The following is a 19,575-nucleotide window of genomic DNA, read 5'->3' on the forward strand; positions in this document are numbered from 1 at the left end:
GCCGCCCCCCACCGCCAGGGGGCGGCCGCGCTCGCTGTGAGGGCCCGGGAGCCTGCGGGGCGGCTGCGGCCGTGAGGGGGCGATGGTCAGTGCGGGGGGCGATGGTCAGTGAGGGGGGCGATAGTCAGTGCGGGAGCGATGGTCAGTGAGGGGGCGATGGTCAGTGCGGGGGCGATGGTCAGTGCGGGAGCGATGGTCAGTGCGGGGGCGATGGTCAGTGAGGGGGCGATGGTCAGTGCGGGAGCGATGGTCAGTGCGGGGGCGATGGTCAGTGAGGGAGCGATGGTCAGTGCGGGGGGCGATGGTCAGTGAGGGGGCGATGGTCAGTGCGGGGGGCGATGGTCAGTGAGGGGGGCGATGGTCAGTGCGGGGGCGATGGTCAGTGCGGGGGCGATGGTCAGTGCGGGGGGCGATGGTCAGTGCGGGGGCCGATGGTCAGTGTGGGGACGATAGTCAGTGTGGGGGCGATAGTCAGTGTGGGGGCGATGGTCCATTCGGCTGTGCGGGGAGCGGCTGTGGCCGTGTGGGACTGTGCAGGGCAGCGGGAGCGTGTGGGGCAGGTGCTGTGGCTGTGTGTGTGCCCCAGCGCTTCGGTGCGCCGTGCGGGCACACCATGGGTTCTGACACGCCCTTGGACACACGGGCGTGCGGCAGGCAGCGGTCTGTAAGCACGTGTGTGTGTGTCGGGAAGCGTGTGACTGCCCGCGGGCACCAGGCGGTGCGCCTGTGGCCCTGCCCACAGCGGCGGGCGCAGCACCAGCGGGCTGTAACCGGAGCAGTCCCTGCCGGCACGGCACGGCCTCATATGGGTAGCGGGTATTTATAGCCAGGCATCAGGTCCCTCACCGGCACCTGCCATGCCCGCAGCAGGAGCCCTGCCCTGCTGTCCTGCTGTCCCAGCCACCATCGGGCCCTTTGGCACTCCGTATTTTCACTCCATGACGTGAGGGCCATGTGAATCAGCCCCGTTGCGCTCGCCCCAGGGCTTCACAGCTTCTCTGACTTTTTCACCAGGTTTCCAACATGGAAGCCCAGCCTCACATGGAATCCTTTCTGGACTCAGGTCCCTAGGTTTTGGTGCAAGGACCCTCCCGAGATACCAGGGGCTGCACTTCACACTCGTGCAATTCCCTCCCAGGAAGGCACTGAAACTGGAGGGGCTGCTCAGGGTCTTTATTGCTGCTCTGGCATGTTGCTTGCTCCAAACCGTGGGGACATTGGCAACTCCAGAGCCTGGCAGAGAGGAGGGCACAGGAATGAGGACTGGAATGAGCAGACGCCTTCTTCCCAAAATCAATAAATAAAGCCCTATCACTACAGCAGCATGAGGAAGGTGAGTGCCCAGCCGTTCTTCCTGTCCCCCTCCTCAGGGCACCCCACATCGTGACACCTGCCAGGGAGGGCTGAGGAGGGGGCACAGGGCAGGACAAGGCACCTCGGGGTCAGGTGGAAGGTGTGAGGGGTCTGAGGCAGGCTGGTAGTGGGGTACAGGGCAAGGTCTGGAGCTGGGTGGGCAGAGCACGAGCAGCGTGGGCCTGAGCAGACACAGGAGGTGTGCATGGCACCTGGGTGCCCTCCCTGCAAAGAGGGGGTGCCTGCCAGTCCCCCATCCTGGCACGAGGTGCAGCCGACAGCCCCAGGGAAGGCACCGGCATCGGTCCTGGAGCCACAAACCCACTTGCCAGGACCAGGGCTGGGAGGAGCGGAAGGTGGGGGGCTGGCAGCCCCCCCTCCCAGCTGTAAGGACTGGGGCTGTGCTGGCTGGCTGGGGATTGTGAGCAAGCCCCTTTCTCTCAGTCTTCTGGTGCTGGTGTGCAAACCAGGGGGATCACGAGGACTGCCACACCGTGGCCAGGGGCAGCTGCAGGCTGCAGTGTAAGGCACACGGCTGATGGGACCCATGTGGCCAGGGCTGGCTAGCAAGCTGGCAGCTCTTCCCCTCCCACCCAGGGCTTCCCTTGCCACTCTGTCTGCATCCCATTCTTCCCCCGACCCTCTGCCACATTCTCTGTTCCTTGCAGCAAGGCTTCCCACCACCCTCCCACTGCCAGATCCCACTGCTGGTCTGGCTGCGGCAGCACCTCCTCTTCATCAGCACTGCCAAAATGATGCTGCTGGCCACCATCATCCCAGACAGCAGCACGTGAGGTCCATGGACTCATCCTGGCTCCTCCTCAGCCGCCCCGTACTGCGGCCCATGGAATGTTCCTCTGGCTCCCCGGCCCCTCATGGCCGTGGCCAAGGCACCAGTTACTGTGGCCCTGGTGGCTGGCCGCCCTGGTAGGAGCGGAGTAAGACCTTGTGCTTTGTGACAGCCTCGCCACGGCGTCTCTGGTGATCCACCAGGAATTCCTTGAGGCGGTTGGTGGTGAAAGTCAGGGTCTGGCGGCGCAGCTTCATCAGGTAGGCATCCTGGAGCCAGGCATTGGCAAAGCAGTCCTTCACCGTGGGGCGGCTCCTGGGGCAGAGCCAGCTCTGCATCAGGGACTGTGGGGGGTGCCCACTGCTGCTCCACCCCGCCAAACTCAGCCGCCACCCTTGCCCTGCAAGACCCGGGGAGTCCCAGCCCTCTCCAAGAGCAGTGATGGACTCCGGGCTCCCACTGATGATATCTGGAGGGGTCCCATGTGGCAGGGAGCTGGCTCAGTCACAGGCACAGTGTGGTGCCATGTGTCCTCCCTGGCTGGGCTGGATACTCACCATGGGTGGACAGTGAGAACCTTGCGGATGAAGAGGGCAGCAGTCTGCGAGACGTTGGGGTACAGCTTGAAGGCATCAAAGCGCCCTGCCAGGATGCGGTTCTCCGTCTCAATGGGGTCCAGTTCAAAGAATGGTGACCGCCCGCTGAGCCTGTGGTGGTGGAGGGGGTGATGGGCTGGGGGACAGCGATGGGAGGGTACTTGCTGTCCCACTTCCCCCCATCCCTGGTTTGAAAAGCCACAGCTACCCAGGGTGACTTCATCTTCCCATGTCCAGCTGGGAAGGGTCTGCTGGGCTACAGCATCCCTCAGCCCACCATCATTGGTGTCCTCTGTGGCACCGAGCCCTGGGTGGGGCTGACTACACTTCAAGGTTCTCATCCCCCTGACTCCTTCTCTTACATGATGTAGGTGAGGACGCCAACACCCCAGACATCTGCTGCAGAGCCCACCGGGTCCCCCTTCACCACCTCTGGCGCTGTGGGCAGGGAAGCAGGTCTGTCATATACACAGAGACACCAGCCCCAGCATCTGCAGCAGCCCCAGCACACACAGCATCCACAGTATCCCCAGCACCTACAGAAGTCCCAGATCCCCAGGATCCCCAACACCCACAGCATTCCCAACGCCCATAGCAGCCAAGCACCCACAGCAGCCACAGCACTCCACTACTGCACCCTCCAACACCCCTCCCTGACACTGCAGCATCCTGACAGAGCCCAGCCAGCCTCCAAGGATACCCCAACTGCCCCACAGCACCCAGACTCCCCCACTGACCCCAGCGGTGCTACAGAAATTCACAGACACCCCCAGCACCCCAAAGAACTCCCACCTTCCCCAAGGACACAGTTCCTCCCCATTCCCAAGTCCCTCAGAGCATAGGCATACATGCACACCTTTGGGAATAAGCATGCCCCAGTTCTGTCCCTGTCCCCCATGCCACTACACCCATGGTGCCCCACTCACACATGTACTCCAGAGTGCCAGCACGCCGCCCCAGCTGCCGCAGCACAAGTGGGTTGTAGGTCTGGGCACTGCCAAAATCAATGATCTTGAGGGCATTTGTGCCTGAGACGATGATGTTGTCTGGCTTGATGTCGAGGTGCACAATGCGGCGGCCGTGCAGGTACTCAAGGCCCTGCAGGAGCTGCAGTATGTAGCTCACCACGTCATCCTCTGAGTAGCGAAACCTGGGGGCAAGTGCCATCAGCAGGTAGTCCCATACCAGCAACTGTCCCCAGTGGCCCTGTGCCCCACCTGTACCTGTCCACGATGCTGTAGAGGATCTCCTTGCCAGCACAGTTCTCACAGATGAGCACCAGGTAGCGGGGAGTGATGTACGCCTCATGCAGGGCCATGATGCGCTCATGGTGCAACGCCTTGAGGATCTCGTACTCCTGCAGCACGCTCTGCTTCCGCTCCACCTCATAGGGCACAATTTTGGCCATGAAGTGCTTCCCTGTGGCATTCTCCTTGCATAGCCGGATCACCCCGAAACGGCCTCTACAGCATAGGGCAGGATTCAGCATCCCTGCTGTGGGGTGCTGCAAGAACACCCCTGGCAGAGCATCTTGTCCTACCACTACTCACCTTGCTTTCTCATCCAAGAAGGTGTATGGCTTCTGGGGGACTCCCTGCCGCAGTGCTGTGCTGTCTTTTGCCCCTGGGACCCCACTAGCAGCTGGGGGCTCCTTGGAGGGTGGGGGAGTGGTGGTGGGCTCCACTGCAGGGGGTGATGTGGGAGGCATGGAGATGAAGGAGGTTACCATGTAGGGAGGCATTTTCCGTGAAGGTGTGGTGTTGGGGGTGGGAGATGGTGTGGGGGCTGAGCTGGGCGTGGTTGACACTGGGGAAATGGTGGGGGATTTGGAAGGAGACAGAGCCTGGGGCGGGGGGGAAGTGTCCGTGGGGGGTGCAAGGGAGCCGGGAGTGGGGGTGTCTGTATGAGGAGAGGCAACAGTCCGAGGGGGGGTGAACATCAGCTCAGGAGGCACATAGATAGTGATGTTGGGTGGAAGCTCAGGATCTGGTGGCACGCCCTCTTCATGGGGTGCAGGAGGTGGAAGGACCCCTGTGGGGGCACCTTCCAGTTCTGTTCCGGCTGCCTTCTGTACCACTCCCTTGTGCTTGCGTGGCGGTGTGGTAGGAGGGGCCCCTGAAGCCACCGGCTTCAGCTGCTCCTCGGGTGTCTGGGTTGACCGGCTGGAAGCCACCTTTTCAGGAATGGGGACAGCAACATCCTTGGCTGGGGCAGCTCGGGCATCTACAGGGAGCAAAGGGTGAGCCAGGTGGGGGCAAGCTAGGAGTGGACTTTAAATGGCACCTCATTTCCCAAAGCCCTGGGGGGAAGATGCCATGGGACTCAAGGATCTCCAAAGCACCCCAGAGGCCACAGGTGGCCCCATGGCTACCCCATGCCCATGGGACAGGGCTTGCTCACCTGCTGGCTCAAGATGCACCTTTACTGAGGGGTTGCTGTAGGGTCCCTGCCCAGCCTTGTTGACACAGGCCACACGAAACTTGGCAGTGCTCCCAGGAGGCAGCTCAGTCACATTCAAGTAGCAGTCAGTGATACCAGTGCTGACAATCTTCCACTCATGCTCCCCTGCCAAAGCAGCAGTAAGGTAAGGTGAGGGCAGAACAGGGACAGGGGCAGCCCACTGTCCCCTGTCCTTGATTCTGCCAAGCCACAGGGGACAGCGAGGACACTGGGCACTTTTGTCCTAGGTGCCCCTCTGTGAGCCCATATTCCTGGCTGTGGCTCCCAGGGGATGGGAGGCAGCACCACATACCTTCCAGTCTGCGCTCCAGTGTGTAGGTGCAGGGGGCTTTGCTCTCAGCAGGCTTCCACAGCACCAGCACCGTGTTCTTGTACTTCTGGGGGATCTCCGGGGTGCCTGGCCGCCCAGGGAGCCCTGCAAGGGTACAGACAGCGTGGGCTGGGTGTCCAGCCAGGGGCAGAGCAGAGCTGCTGCAGTGAGAGGGCATAACAACACACGGATTCAGAGATGGTGGAAACGCTCATGTAAAACCAGCCTGTCCTCTTTCAAAAGCCCCAGTCTCTTGTAGATATGGAGAGCAGTACTCAAGTGACCTGCACCAACTGATCCCCAGCCATGTGCTCGACTTGTGCCCTTCCTGTCTCCTGAGGACCCCCAGCCTCCTTACGTGCCACAGCGAGCGTGCAGGAGCTGATGGCTGTGCCCAGGATGTTGGCAGCTGCACACTCGTACAGCCCTGCATCCTTCCTGGAGACCTTGGCAATGGTGAGCATCTGACGTCCGTCCTTGCAGGAGACGACGTTCAGCCCACTGTCCGGCTGCAGGGATCTCTTGTCTGTAGGGGGAGAAGAGGAGTGGCATCATACGGTGCCTGTCAGAGCCCACCCACTGAGGCAGTGCAGGCAGTGTCCCACCTTTCATCCAGAGGATCCGTGGGGTTGGGCTGCCAGCAGGAAGGCAGCAGAGGGTCAGCGCCTCGCCTTCCAGCAGCACCTGGTCCTTCAGCTTGATGTGGAAAATAGGGGGGAAATCTGGAAAGCCGAGTGGGGCAGTTAGGCTGGGGTGGGGATACACACCCGCCATCCCGTCCTGGGGCTGCACCTACCCGATTCACTGGGCGTGTGTGGCCGGCCGGCGGCGAGTCCCTCCTCCCGCAGAAGGCTGGAGGGGATGCTGGGCTGTGAGGCCATCTTCTCCTTCTTGCCCCGGGAGAGCCCCCAGCGCTCCCAGCGGGACCTCTTCTGACTGTCACCCCCACCTGTGGCCATCCAGGGCAGGTGAGAGCGGGGCCAGGCCATGGCGGCCACACCCGCCGTACCCACAGCGACTGGGCCGTGGGTTGCCAGCAGGAGTCCCCCGCGGGATCGCCCCTCATCGCTCACCTTTAGCAGAGGCGGAGGAACCTGTGCTGGCCTCGGAGCGCAGGGACTCAGAGGAGGGGGCGGGGGCGGGGGCGAGCCCCGGTCGCAAGCTCTCACCCTCGGAGCTGGCGCGACGGAGTTGCTGGGACCCCTCGCCCTCCGGCCGTTCATCCGACACGCTGCGTAGCCGCGCCGAGACCCGCTCCATTGTGGCACTGATCTTCCTCCGCACAGCCACCGCCGGTGACTCGCTCTCCCCACCACCCCCCGGCTCTGACTTGAGGCTCTCTGAGTCCCTCCGCTCCCTGGAGCTGGCCAGAGCCATGCTCCAGGAGAAGCGGCGCCCACCAGACGGGGTCTCACTGCCTCCGTCTTCCCCCGTGCTCTTCTTTCTCTCAGCAGGCGGGGTCCGCTTGAGGAGTATGGACATCCTCCGGAAGAAGCCCCCATCCTTCTCCACTTCATGGAGGTCCTGCACCGACTTGGACTTGGCTACCAGTCCGGTGGGCCGGTCCCTGCGCAGCTCCAGAGGCACGCCGGCGGGTGTAGGACGGTAGATGCCCTCGTCAGAGACTGGGGGGCCGGCCAGGTGCCGGTCCTCGGAGCGGGAGCGGGTGAGGAGCTTCAGCCCCCGGGTGAGGGATGATTCGCGGCCCCGCTTGAACTTGGCCTCAAAGACCTCCTCCGAATCGATGTCCTGGATGACCAAGGAGCTGGAGGAGCCGGTGGGTTTCACCTCCCTCCTTGATGCTGGTGCTGGTGTAGGGGGCTTTGCAGGACTGGCTGGTGGGGTCTCCTTGATGTTTTGTGGGGGCTCATTGGTGGTTGGTGGGGGCTCCTCGGTGGCTGTCTCCCCGCCTTGAATGGCTCCCATGACTTGCATCATCTTGGCATAGGAAGATTTTATGTGGGTTTGGGGAACAGGGGTTGTGGACTTTGGTGGGGTGGGAGCTCCTGTCCTGGCAGTCCCCTCCCCACTGGCTCCAGCAACCTTGGTGGGTGTCTTCTCCTCCTGTCCCCTGTCTGTGGGCTTCTTCCCTGTGGTGGTGGCAGCCTTGCTGGCCCCAGGTGGGCCATGTTCCTCAGGGATGTGCCTCCTCCCTGAGGCAGCCTTTGCGGGGGCGGCCTGGGGAACAGTAATCTCTGCTGGAGGCGGTGTTGGTGTGCTTGGGCTGTCTGGTGGCACTGTGGGCCGAGCATCAGAGAGGGCAGAGAGAGAGGGGGACTCCTTGAGCCGTTGGGCCTCCAGGCAGGCCACTGGGATCTCCAGGGGTGCACCGGAGCGTCGGTGCCGGACGACAGGCTCAGCATCCCCATGGCTGAAGGAGCTGCTCTTCTGCAGCCGGCACTCAGTGGGGAGGAGGCGTGGTGAGGTGGCTTCACTGGAGGCTGCCCGCACCAGCCGTGGCACTGCTGGTGCCTCCAGACGGGCTGACCGTGAGACTTTCTTGTCAGGGCTGACCCCCAGGGTCTCCAGGAGGGGACCCCGCAGACCACTGACCTTGCTGTCCCCAGAGCTTCCCCGCAGCAGTCGCTGGCGCATCAGCTCCAGGCGGTGGGCATGATCATCCTCCCCCCAGACCACCTTTCTCCTTGGCAACTCCATGGAGGCTGCCTTGGCTAGGGCCACGCGGGGGTCCCGGGCTGCCTCAGCCCCCTCCTCAGTCCCTGGGAGCTGTTGGAGCAGCAGGGCGCTGTCAGCAGAGCTGCCCCTCTTCAACTCTCCTCGACGGGCACTCCCTGGGGACTCCAGGCTGGAACCCTTCCTCATGGCTTTGCGAGGATACTCTGGCCGCTTCTGGGCTTCAGGCGCTTCCTCATCAGAGGAACCAGGCGCCTCCACCTCTGCACATGGTCGCCGTGGCCCAGCGTTCCTTGGCCGCTTCCCCAGGGCCACCCCAGGCTTCCCTGTGCCCTGGCTCTGCCACTCCATGGTGGAGGCATCCCCTTCCGGCTGCAGCCCCTCGGGTGTCCCAATGGTCTCATCATCTGTGGGGATCTCATTGAGTGACATGCGGGAGCCAGAGAACTCCACCTGGTGTGGCATGGGGATGAAGGGCAGCTCATCCAGGTCGTCTGAGTCTGAGGAGGATGATAGCGCTGGTGACTCTTTGAGATGCCGGGGCACAGCGATGGAGAGGTGGTTGGACGTGTCCTCCAGCAGCTCTGGGATCGGCCGCAGCACCATGTTGCACTTGTAGCTGATCTGTGAGCGCTGCAGCCAGCAGAGTGGGCTGGGTCAGGCTCAGGTGCATGGCATCATCCTGCCATTACACATCCCCCTATCCTGCCCAAGACACAATCCCTCCTGCCCCCTCCCTCCCCAGCCCCTGCCTTTACCTGCCATTTCCGACGAGAGATGAAGAGTTTGAGGTGGTCGGTGCTGATGACCTTCCCTTTTGCCAGTGTCTGTGGGGTGAGGGAACAATGGTGTCCCTTGGAGCCTGCAGCAGGCTCAGGGAACCCTGTGGCCTCTTGGCATTGGTTCCGAGCCCAGGCTCACCTTGAACCACGGATGCTCCAGGGTCTGTTCTGCATTGGGTCTCCTGTGAACCAACACCATTGGGTGAGAACCACCCAGGCTCAGAGGCTTTGGTCAGGGGAAAAAGGGCAGGAGAGTCTGGCTGCCCATGATGCACCCCAGCAGAGCCATGTAGCTAGCCTTGACCTTGGACACCCCGATGCATGGGGGTCCCCACCCTCCCTGAGCACAAAGTTCATGCTGAAGGGGCAGGGGCTGCAGTACTCACAGCTTGTCATTAACCAGCACTTTGATGACAAAGCCCTTGGCTTCCCTGGTGAGCCCCTGGAACATCCTCTCCTCAAAAGCCACGTTGTAGTTGCGGATGTTCATCAGCGTTGTCTTGTCATTCTCCCCCACAAAGGGGGAGATCCCTGTCAGGCTGCCAAGGAGGTGACACTGTCACTGGGCCATGGGCCCATGAAAAACAGGATGGAAAATACAGAGAACTGGGGACAGGACCCCAGACCCCATCTCTGGGGTCATGGGGACGTGGGAAACAGCATGGCAAGTATAGCAGGCTGAGGACAGGACCTCACACCTCAGCCCTGGTGCCATGGGGAGGGCAGAGGTAGGAGCAGCTGGAAAGGGAGTCTGAGTCTGTAAGGAGTCATGTGCATGGTCACAGTCTCAGTTCTGGAACTGGTGAGGGGGTAGAAAGGGTGTCCCTCCTGTGAAGACACACCGGGGCACTTACCAGAGGTATGCAATAACCCCCACAGGCCTGCAGAGAGGAGAGCACAGTTACTGCACATCACAAGCCCTCCAGGGTGCCTAGTCTCTCCTGGCATAGCAGGGAGCCCACTGACCACCAAAGGGCCACCCTTACCAGATGTCAGTGACGCTGGAGACAGGGGTCTGGTTGACAATCTCAGGGCCCACAAACTCAGGGGTGCCATACTTGCAGTACTGTGGCTCCTCAGACGTCAGCTCCTGTGCGTTGCCGAAGTCACAGATCCGGATCTGCTCACTGCTCAGATCTGCCATCAGGAGGTTTTCTGGCTACAGGACAGTGCAGAGCAGAGGGGAGCTTGGCAGAAGGCAGGGGCTTTCCCCAGGGAATGAATGTTCCCTGTCAGCAGGACCACTTCCCACCCAGTGCACAAGGAGCCCTTCACTGGAGGCAGCGGGCAGGAGGAGTCTGTAAAGACTCTCACTCACTTTGATGTCCAGGTGCAGGACACTGTGCTGGTGCAGGTAGCAGATCCCTTCCAGGATCTGCCGCATGTACGACCGGACCTGCAAGAGATGGAGTGAGGAGAGTGGGCAGCCTGAACAGAGTCAACCACACACTGGCCCTGTGCAGAGGACAATGTGGGCTGTGGCCCCCTTAGTAGCCTGATACAATGAGCACTACACATCTCTAGCCTGGGACAGACACCACTGTCCCCAGGATCCCTCCCTTCCACATCACTTTGTTCCCACAGTGTTCACTCACCTCCGATTCACACACCGAGGGCTTCCTCACCATCCTGTCCAGCAGCTCTTCTTCAGAGCAGCTGGGCCCCAGTCAAGGAGCATAGGAATTCCATGCTCCACTATGCCCCACACCCAGCTCCTCTGCACCCACTCTGCCCACCTGTTCCCCGCAAAAGCCTCCCCTCCTCCCCTGTGCTATGCACCCATGGAGCAGTGCCCAGAGGATACAGCTCCATGACCATGATGACGGCATTCTTCTTCTCAAAGGCATCATGGAAGAAGACGATGCGCTCGTGGTCCAGCTGAGAGAGAATGTGCAGCTCCCGCCGTGCCGACTGCTTGGCCTTGGTCCTCCCAGGGATGAACTTGGCGGCAAAGTCCAGCCGGGAGCTCTTCTCTGTCACCCTCCGCAGATAGGAGAAAGCGCCCCTGCAATTCAGCAGTAGGGGTAAGGGAGGATAAGAAGGTGCATGAGCAGGAGACTTCTCCCATCCCTGAGCAGCTGGCACAGGCACCCACTCTGCAGGGAGCTGCTTGCAGCCTCAGCTGCCTCTGTTACCATGCACTGGTCAAAGAGCCCCCAAGCCTGGCTTTTCTCTGACCATGCCAGATCCCCACCCTAAGCTGGCACAGGAACATCCACTGACAGCTGAGAGGAGCCCCAGCACCCCAGGATCTGGCATACAATGGAGCTTAGTCCCCTATGTCGGAGGCCCAGGGTGCAGCCCGGCTCCAGTACCCCAGTCCCTCCAGTGCCCAGGATGCCCCATCATGCCAGCGGCCACCTACCTCCCGATCTCCTCGTGCACATCATAGTAGTCGGTCAGGCGTCGTGCCTTGTGCAGCACATCCTCCTCCATGGTGGCATCAGCAGTGGGCTGGGCTGGAAGAAGGAAAGGCGCTGGCAAGGGGCAAGCCAGACATCGGGGCTCTACCCTCAGGGGCTGGGGAGCCAGTCAGTCATACCTGCCCGCACCACCAGCTCTGCTTTGCAGGAGACCTCCCCAGCCAGATTCTTGGCTGTGCAGGTGTAGACGCCGCTGTCAGGCTCCGCAGCACCCAGCACCACCAGTGAGCACTCATTGTCCTCATATACGAAGCTCAGGTGGCTGCTCTCCTCCAGCAGCTCCCCATCCTGGGGGTGGCAGGGGTATTGTGGTTGTCCTGTCCCATCCCTGACCAACTCCCACCACCCTTTCCCCATGGGTAGGGCATGGGACACATCCTTGATCACCAGTGGAGCAGCCCCAGTGAGGCAGTGTGCAGGTCTGGTGGGAATATGGCTCAGGAAGGGGTTTGGGGCTCCCAGCCCACCTTGTACCACATGATGTCTGGCAGCGGTTTCCCCTCCACCACCACAGCAAATCGTGGTGTCTCCCCTTCCTGGGCATCAATGTCCTCCATGATGGACTCAAAGCGCGGTGCCTCTGCCAAGAGATGGGACATGGGGCACCATGGGGCAGTGCCACTCCAATGCACATGGAAGTGGGACACCTCTCCAGGGCAAACCACCGATGGCATGTGTCTGCGCAGCATTCGGCAGTACCCCGTTGGAGCGGGGCGCTGTGGGGCAGTGCCACTCACAGCACACAGGTATGGAGCACTGCGGTAATGCATCTCACATTACATATGGATGTGGGGTACTGTGGGGCATTGTGGAGGTATCCCTTATAGTTCTTGGCTATAGGGCACTGGGAGCAGTGCCTCCCAATTACATTCAGGGATGGGCCACCCTGCAGCTGTGCCATCCACAGCATCCATGGCCAAGGGACACCATGAGGCACTGCCTCCCCAAGTTCACAGTTATGGGACACCTCTGCCCAGCTCAGACATGGGTATGGGACACCGGGCAGCAGTGCCAATGCATGGTTCATGGTTTATCACCCCCATGATTGCCACCCTACAGACTGGCATCACCACAACATATGAGTGTGAAGGACTGAGGAGCAGCATCATGCTATGGGGCAATGCCCCCATGGCACATGGGCATGGGGCACCATGGGGCAATGCCACCCTCCAGGGCAATGTCCCTCCCCAGCATATGGGCTTGGAGCACCACAGGGTGCCACCCTCCAGCAGACAGACACGGCCTCCCAGTGCAGGGGCACCTACCTGCGAGGCGGAGGCGGAGGGTGCAGTGGGCAGTGCCGTGGCGGTTGCTCACCTCACAGGCCAGCAGCCCACCAGCCCCCTGGCCCACACGCAGCAGCCGCAGGCAGTGCTGGTCGTCGTCTGGCATCATCATCTCACACATGCCCTCCAGTTCCCCCAGCACCTGCCCACCCCTGCAAGCACAGCAGCTGTCATATCACAGCTCCACAGGCAGGACCACTGCCCCATTGATAGATGCCACCCCACAGCCCCAGGACCACCTCCTTACCCACAGTCAGTTCCCACCCTGCAGCCCCCACAAAGCGCTCACATCCCATTGCTAGTTCTGCCTCCTCAATGGCTTTTGCCCCTTAATACCCTACAGATAGCACCCACAACCCACCCCCACAACTCTTCAGAGCCCTGGACATCATCCTTGTGTGCACACCCAGATCAGCCCCAGGGAAGGAGCCCCCCCCCACACACACAGTGGGCTGCATGGAGAGGTGGAAGTCCTTCTCTATGCATCCTGTGGGGTGATTCTAGGCAAGGGGCAGACAACAAGGCACAGTGCCATATCCTACCTCTTCCAGGTGACGGTGGCCTCCACATGGTTGATGGTGATGGTGATGGAGGCTGGCTGGCCTTCTACCACATACACCACATCTGGCTTGTCCAGGATGACTGGGGCCTCCTCCAGGTAGGGACCTGCCAAATGCATTTTCACCAACCCCTGCCCACTCCATGCCACCCAGCCTTGGGCAGCTCACCATCCAACAAGGGACAGAGACCTCTACCCAAGCTACCCACTCCCTCCCCACTGCCCTTCTCACCCCGGTCCAGGAGTTGCACAGGACCCACAGGTGGGGAGGGCTTGCTGTTGCTCTTAGGAGTGGCAGTGATGACACGGAAGAGGTACTGGGCACCTTTGGTCAGCCTGTGCACTGTGTAGGTGGTGTCCTGCACACCGGTCACCAGCACCACCCACTGCATCGTGCCCAGCACTTGCATTTGCACCACATAGGTCACTGAGTTAGGGTCTGAAAGGGGAGAAGGTCAGTGCAGAGCCCCTGGCATGGAGCTATACCATGCACTCCATCATGGCATTGCCCACCCCCTGCCATCTTCCTGCCCACACCCTGCCCCCTTACCTATGGCAGCATCCAGCCATTTGGGCTTGTTCCAGGTCAGTGTGATGGCTCTGCCAGTCACTGAGGCCACAGTGGGGGGCCCATCTGGGGGTGTTGGCACCACATCTGCATGAGGAGGTAGGCAGGGATGTAAGCATAGCCACTGCCCCAGCTTATCAGGGCATCTGCCTCACGCTCTGGGAGATACTGGCTGAGGGGATGGATGAGGCCAGTAATTATTTCTGGTTTCCTGGTAGGGGCTCAGCCTGCCAGGCCCTGTAGGACTGGCACTGCCAGCAAGCTTTATGCATGACCTAGTCGTCCAGGGATGGCTCCTGACCACACAAGATGAGAACTGCACTTCTGGCCCCACTTTTAGGTTGGATTAGAGACCTCCTGAGGTCCTCTCCAACCTAAACTGCCCTGTGATCCTATTCCCCTAGGATCTCATGATAATCCAGGTCACAGCCTGGCAAGGTGGCTGTGAGTGGCCACACATCCCAAGTGGTGTCTGCTGCTGCTTACCAGTGACATAGAGGTGTGCATAGCACGTGGCCTTCCCCACTTTGTTGGCAATGACACTTTTGTAGACACCAGCATGTGCGTGGCTGACAGCCGTGAATACCAGACGATGGATGTCTTTATCTGGTGGAGAACAGGGGGACACAGGTAAGACCCTACCAGCTAAGCAGCACCGAGCTCCCCTTCCTGCCTCATGGAGTGTAAAGGTCTGGGGGGTGATGCCTCCTCCAAGAGTGTTCCCCTTTCTCCCACCCCATGTAGAGGGACCCCAGGGGGTGGGGAAGGCAACCAGGAGTCCTACATTGCATCATCTTGCGGTCATCAGTGCTGTCAATTCGGGAGCCATTGTGGTACCAGGTGATGGAGGGGTAGGGCAACCCGGCCACCTGGCACTCCAGCACGGCCTCCTTCGACTCCACCACGTCCAGGTTGTGCAGTGGCTTCAGGAAATCAGGCATGGTGAAGCACTCTGCCTCTGTCTCCACCTGCTCTGGCTCCTCTGGGATGGATGGCATCTTCTCCAGCTTAGAGCTGCAAGAGCCCGCACATGCTCATCATGGGAGCATGGTGCAGTGCCCCCAGCTCAGCCCCAGCCCTAGGCTTTGCATAAGCCTGTTGTATACTAAGTCCCAGAGGGGAGCAAGCAGGGGGAAGCAGATTCCAGTGACCATCCAACTCTTACATCTGGGAGGCTGCAGATGGCCGTGGCTCCTCCACATAGAGCTCGGCAGAGCACTCCACATGGCCGTGGGTGTTCCTGGCAGTTGCCTTGTACTGCCCTTCATCTTCACTGCCCACGTGCACAATGACCAGTGAGTGCAGCCCTCCATCCTGCTGAATCCGCACGTTCTCCCCCTCCTGCACTGGCAAGCCTGTGCAGAAACATACACCACCATCAGCAGCAGCATCCCCTCCAGTCCCAGCCAGGTGCAGCCCCCAAGGAGATGAGGAGAGGTCTCCCTGCAGGGCCCTTGGCAAGCTCTCTGAGCTTGGGGGTTACCAAAGTGAGTCCAGGTAACCGTTGGAGGGGGCGTCCCACTGATCATGCAGACAAAACGCGCTGTCCGCCCTTCCACCACGTCCACATCCTCCAACTTGCGCGTGAAGAGCGGCTGCACAGAGGGCTGCACCGTCAGTCGGGCACTGCAGGTCAGCTCATCTGCGAGGAGAGCAGGCACTGGTGAGCCCCCACAGCACATGCTTGTGCAGGGCAGGAGGCAGCCTGTGACACCCCCTGGCTGCAACCCAGTAACCAGTGTGGCTGTGGGTGAGCATACCCCATACATGGTGTGGGTTGAGCCCAGGTGTGTAGAGTTCCAGGCTCTGTCCCTGTGCAGGGCAGGGGGGCACAAATGTGTGCAAGGTCCCCATGCCCATGGCTGGGGCTCTGATGGCAGCGGGCACCTCTTTCCTTTCTGCACAGCAGTACAGGTGCCAGCAGCAAGGTGGGATGAGAGGATGCCCTGTCCTCCGCATAGGGCAGGGGACCACAGCTGGCCTATCCCCTTGGGAATGGGGCAGCAATGCTTAAGCAGGTACTGCCAGCATATGCAGCATCCAAGGAGCAGCATGGGGACACAAGCAGGCTCGATGCTCCAGGTGAGGGGATTTCCAGCAGGGACCACTTTGCAATGATAGTGTCACCCACCCTGAGTAAGAAGGAGCCACACCATTCTCAGGCACACCCTCACCTGCCTGAGGGTGAGTTTGCTCAAACTGTTGCTACCTTCAAAGCCCCACAGGAATACAGCCTCCTTCATGGAGGACTGCACAGGCACCAACCACAGGGTGCAGGGAATGCTGCTTCTTCCTGCAACGTCCCTCCAACCCTGCTGCCTAGGTGGGCAGGAGAGTGGACTCTGTGGGTCAGAGCTGTGGGCAGCATGCAGAGGCACAGGTGTGTCAGAGCCATTGGACAGAGGCCCATGCAACTCTTGCTGAGCTGCCGTCAGTGATGGTTTGGTGGAAGAGGTTGGGAAGCCCTGACTCCCTGCCCATTTCCTCACCACCTCCCAAGCCAGCAGAGACACATCAGTACTGGAGCAGGATGCCCAGAAGCTCTGAAGCCAGGGGACAGGAACAACTGGACTCCAGGCCTGCATCCACCTGGTGCAGCCATGGAACAAATGCATCTTCCCATGTTTCAGGGAACCACATGCATGCTGGCAGAGGAGCTGAGTGGAGTGGGGTTGGATAGAGCTGCAGGTCTCAGGTTACCAGAGTCCAAGAACTGATGCACACCAGGTTTCCCTGAGAAATCTTCCCAGCACCTCGGGCACCACCCACTCCCTATCCCCCTGTCTCCCTGTACCCCTGTATCTCCAGCACTCACAGCTACATCCCTGGGAACAAGAGCCCTGAGCCCAAGGTAGGGGGGGTCTTTCCACCCAGCTAGGGCCAAGCCCTGAGTGGGAACCCCCCCTGGGGGAGCTGCATGCCCACCGCTTACCTTTGGCAGTGCTGAGCTTGCAGGTGTAGATTCCGCTGTCATCTTCATGCACAGAGGTGAGCAGCAGCTTGCACTTGCGCCCATCAAAATGCATCTTGCATTTGAGCAGTGCAGGCTGGAGCAGCCGGCCCCGGGACAGCCAGTCTACGTCCATGTCTGGCGGGCCGGCCACCATGCACTCAAAGACCGCCAGCTCCCCCGCCCCGACCACCAAGTCCTGCAGGGGAACCACGATGGCCAGGGACTGGCACTCGGGGCGAGCTGCCCGGGGAGCAGGGAGAAAGAGAAAGAAAGAGAGAGACGCATCTCAGCAACTGAAAAGCAACCATGAGAGGTAGCAGGGATGGAGTGGGAGTACATGCAGGGCAGTGGTTCATGCAGGGAGGGGGCCTGGTGCAGCGGGCAGGGAGTGCAGCAGGGAAGGGTGGGATGGGAGGCGAGATGTGGAAAGCAGAGCTGAGCAGGGAGGGGGCTGGGGGTGAGGGGAGGTGTCCGTGCCAGGAACACACCACACAGCGCTTTACCAAACAGATTTTATTAGAGCTACAAAAAAAAAGGGTCACGGCCTCGCAGCCCACCCCCCCTCAAGCCCCCTCCCTGGGAAGAAGAGACCCACAGCCAGGGGATGCTCCTGAGGGACCCAAGCCCTGGGACTACAAGGGATGTGTCTTGGTGGCCAAGCTGGCACCTGAGTGGCCACCGTGGAGCCAAAGGGGCCAATGATGTCCCTCCCCCCTGCACCTCGCACAGGGTGTTCCCCTGTGGGGTCCCTGGGTCTCCTGTCTCCCGTGCTCCAAGGTGACTGTCATAAAGCTGCCACTGCACTGCAGCTCCTTCCCTACAGCCCTGGCCAGCACAGCGGCAACCGTGGGCTCAGCTCCCTGCTCCCTTTCCCTGGGCAGCAAGAGAGAGGCAGCAGAACACACAGACAGGGACAAACGGATGGAGCAAGAGACAAGACTGCATCATATGGGCACCCTGGCCCGGCTGAGGGGGCGCCTGCTGCTCCCCTGCTGCTTCCCCCGCCCCGCCTCAGTCACGCCTGCCCCGGCCATCTGGCGAGCCCCGGCCCGCAGTCGAGGGCCCGCGCGTCCCCGCGGTGCGTCCAGGACGAGGCGGCGGATGGAGAAGGAGGTAATAACACAAGGTGAGGTCCACTGCCTAAGAGGTGTCCAACTAAGAGCCCCGCAGCTGTGGCTCTGAGAGATGCACCCCCTTATCGTACTCCCCCTGCGTACAGACAAAAACCGCAGTCAGCAAGCAGAAGGGTTAGTGCAGCAGCCACGGGACCGGCACGGACACACATACCAGCACCAGCACGAGGGGTGCAACTGGGCAACAAGGCACGGAGCCATCTGCTGAACCCCCCAAGAAGGGCTGGGGTTAGGCCATCACCCCTGCAGCCCAGCTCCTGCCCGTCGTGGGACACTGGGATGGCTTCCACTCCCACCCCCGTGCCGCCGTGCTTTGCTGTAGGCTGGGAGCATAATCCCGGCAGCGTACAAGCGGTGCAGCCAAGGCTGGGGTGGGATTGGCACAGCTCAGGGGGGCTCAGGCAGCCATCAGCAGGGAGGGCTGGGGGGAGCAGGGCACACACAGCAAAGAGCAAGAGGAGGGAGGCAGCATCACTCATCCCCACAGGCCCCTTCCCTGGCCTTGGGGATACCAGGCAGAGCCTGGCTATCAGTCCTAACTTCCCCCTCACCCCCTCAAAACTGCACGCATACTTTGGGGTCCTAGAAGGACCACAGCAGGGCTGGGGAGCTATAGCAAGGAAAGGGGAGTGGACAGTGAAGTCCCATGCTTATGGGACGTTGCTGGAAATGGGCAGGGAGGGACCCCCTGCAAGTTGCCCTGTGCCTGGCACAGAGCTTGCAGGTAGCCTGGGGCAAGGAGGGAGCAAGCTGCAGGGCATGAGGACATGGTTCCTACAGAGCCCCCAAGGCCAAAAGCCCTCCCTGGTCAGCCAGGGGCAGCACTTCGCCCCGTAAGTGTGGCGGGAGGGGACATGGAGTGAAGCTGGGCTGTGAGAAGCAGTTGGGTCTGGGTCAGATCAGTGGGGCTCTGGAACAGCAGGCAACAGGTGGGACCCAGGGCTGCACATCTGGATGAGACAGCAAGGCAGACTGCCTTCTGCTGCAGGGCCAGCCTCTGCAGACAGCCCCAGGCACGCAGCTCCACTCTCCTGTTCCCCGCCTGCGCCACCACAGGGGGAGCTGGCTTGTCCCCTTCTTATGTCACACCACCAAGTGGAGGGCCTGCAGTGGTCCCATCCCCACAGCTCATGCAGGGCACTAGAGCCAGCTGGCCTCTCAGGTTCTTGGGTGACATACTCAGGGAATTTTACCTCTGACCTCCAGCTTGGCCTCGCACTGCTTGGTGCCATACTCATTGACGGCCTTGCAGGTGTAGAAGCCGGTGTCAGTGTGCTCTGCCGCCAGGATGTGCAGCGTGAAGAGCCCCCTCACTCCCTCTGCCTCCTCCACGTGGTGCCGGCGGCCATACTTCACTGGCTGCCTGTTTCTCAGCCTGCTCCAGACAGAGGCAGAGCATCATGGTCATACCTGGCCCTGCACACCCAGCCTGGCTGTCTCCAAAAAAAACCTTCTCCAACACTCTCTGCTCAGGATCAGAGCTCCATGCAACCATCCCCAAATGGAGAGGTCACTGTGACTGTCCCCTCCTTTTATGCCCAGCTGTGACCCCAGAGAGCAGCAGGACTCACCAGTAAATGATGGGCTTGGGCTCCCCACGGACGCGAACGCTCATGCTAACATCCTGCCCCTCCAGCACTGACTGGTCCGACAAGCATACCTGGGGAAAGAGGGGTCAGAGAGCAGCAAGCACCATCTGCACACAGGACCATGCACCCCCACCACTGT

At 61.1% G+C, this 19,575-nt stretch overlaps 1 protein-coding gene and 1 long non-coding RNA gene across 2 annotated transcripts in view; one reads left to right on the forward strand and one right to left on the reverse strand.

Annotated features, from left to right (window-relative positions):
- Positions 1 to 1,319, forward strand: LOC128790499 (uncharacterized). The gene is made up of 2 exons (XR_008431775.1): positions 1 to 85; positions 1,015 to 1,319. It is a non-coding gene; the product is annotated as an uncharacterized LOC128790499 (long non-coding RNA).
- Positions 1,159 to 19,575, reverse strand: part of SPEG (striated muscle enriched protein kinase) — a 27,538-nt gene continuing 9,121 nt past the window's right edge. Inside the window, exons 9-42 of the mRNA XM_053947278.1 lie at positions 19,419 to 19,507; positions 19,041 to 19,222; positions 16,694 to 16,954; positions 15,245 to 15,403; positions 14,927 to 15,116; positions 14,546 to 14,775; positions 14,248 to 14,367; positions 13,744 to 13,848; positions 13,426 to 13,632; positions 13,177 to 13,300; positions 12,614 to 12,786; positions 11,816 to 11,928; positions 11,468 to 11,636; positions 11,291 to 11,384; positions 10,730 to 10,930; positions 10,521 to 10,581; positions 10,244 to 10,321; positions 9,912 to 10,084; positions 9,780 to 9,806; positions 9,312 to 9,464; positions 9,065 to 9,107; positions 8,902 to 8,970; positions 6,583 to 8,776; positions 6,306 to 6,458; positions 6,115 to 6,231; positions 5,868 to 6,035; positions 5,492 to 5,614; positions 5,140 to 5,304; positions 4,290 to 4,962; positions 3,963 to 4,202; positions 3,666 to 3,889; positions 3,102 to 3,177; positions 2,701 to 2,850; positions 1,159 to 2,458 (exon numbers count right to left, since the gene is read on the reverse strand). Of these exons, the coding sequence (XP_053803253.1) occupies positions 2,251 to 2,458; positions 2,701 to 2,850; positions 3,102 to 3,177; positions 3,666 to 3,889; positions 3,963 to 4,202; positions 4,290 to 4,962; positions 5,140 to 5,304; positions 5,492 to 5,614; positions 5,868 to 6,035; positions 6,115 to 6,231; positions 6,306 to 6,458; positions 6,583 to 8,776; positions 8,902 to 8,970; positions 9,065 to 9,107; positions 9,312 to 9,464; positions 9,780 to 9,806; positions 9,912 to 10,084; positions 10,244 to 10,321; positions 10,521 to 10,581; positions 10,730 to 10,930; positions 11,291 to 11,384; positions 11,468 to 11,636; positions 11,816 to 11,928; positions 12,614 to 12,786; positions 13,177 to 13,300; positions 13,426 to 13,632; positions 13,744 to 13,848; positions 14,248 to 14,367; positions 14,546 to 14,775; positions 14,927 to 15,116; positions 15,245 to 15,403; positions 16,694 to 16,954; positions 19,041 to 19,222; positions 19,419 to 19,507 (7,512 nt within the window). The 3' untranslated portion in view covers positions 1,159 to 2,250. The remainder of the gene's footprint in view (positions 2,459 to 2,700; positions 2,851 to 3,101; positions 3,178 to 3,665; positions 3,890 to 3,962; positions 4,203 to 4,289; positions 4,963 to 5,139; positions 5,305 to 5,491; positions 5,615 to 5,867; positions 6,036 to 6,114; positions 6,232 to 6,305; positions 6,459 to 6,582; positions 8,777 to 8,901; positions 8,971 to 9,064; positions 9,108 to 9,311; positions 9,465 to 9,779; positions 9,807 to 9,911; positions 10,085 to 10,243; positions 10,322 to 10,520; positions 10,582 to 10,729; positions 10,931 to 11,290; positions 11,385 to 11,467; positions 11,637 to 11,815; positions 11,929 to 12,613; positions 12,787 to 13,176; positions 13,301 to 13,425; positions 13,633 to 13,743; positions 13,849 to 14,247; positions 14,368 to 14,545; positions 14,776 to 14,926; positions 15,117 to 15,244; positions 15,404 to 16,693; positions 16,955 to 19,040; positions 19,223 to 19,418; positions 19,508 to 19,575) is intronic.

The sequence above is a fragment of the Vidua chalybeata genome, chromosome 7, assembly GCF_026979565.1.
Source record: "Vidua chalybeata isolate OUT-0048 chromosome 7, bVidCha1 merged haplotype, whole genome shotgun sequence".
Lineage (NCBI taxonomy): Eukaryota > Metazoa > Chordata > Aves > Passeriformes > Viduidae > Vidua > Vidua chalybeata.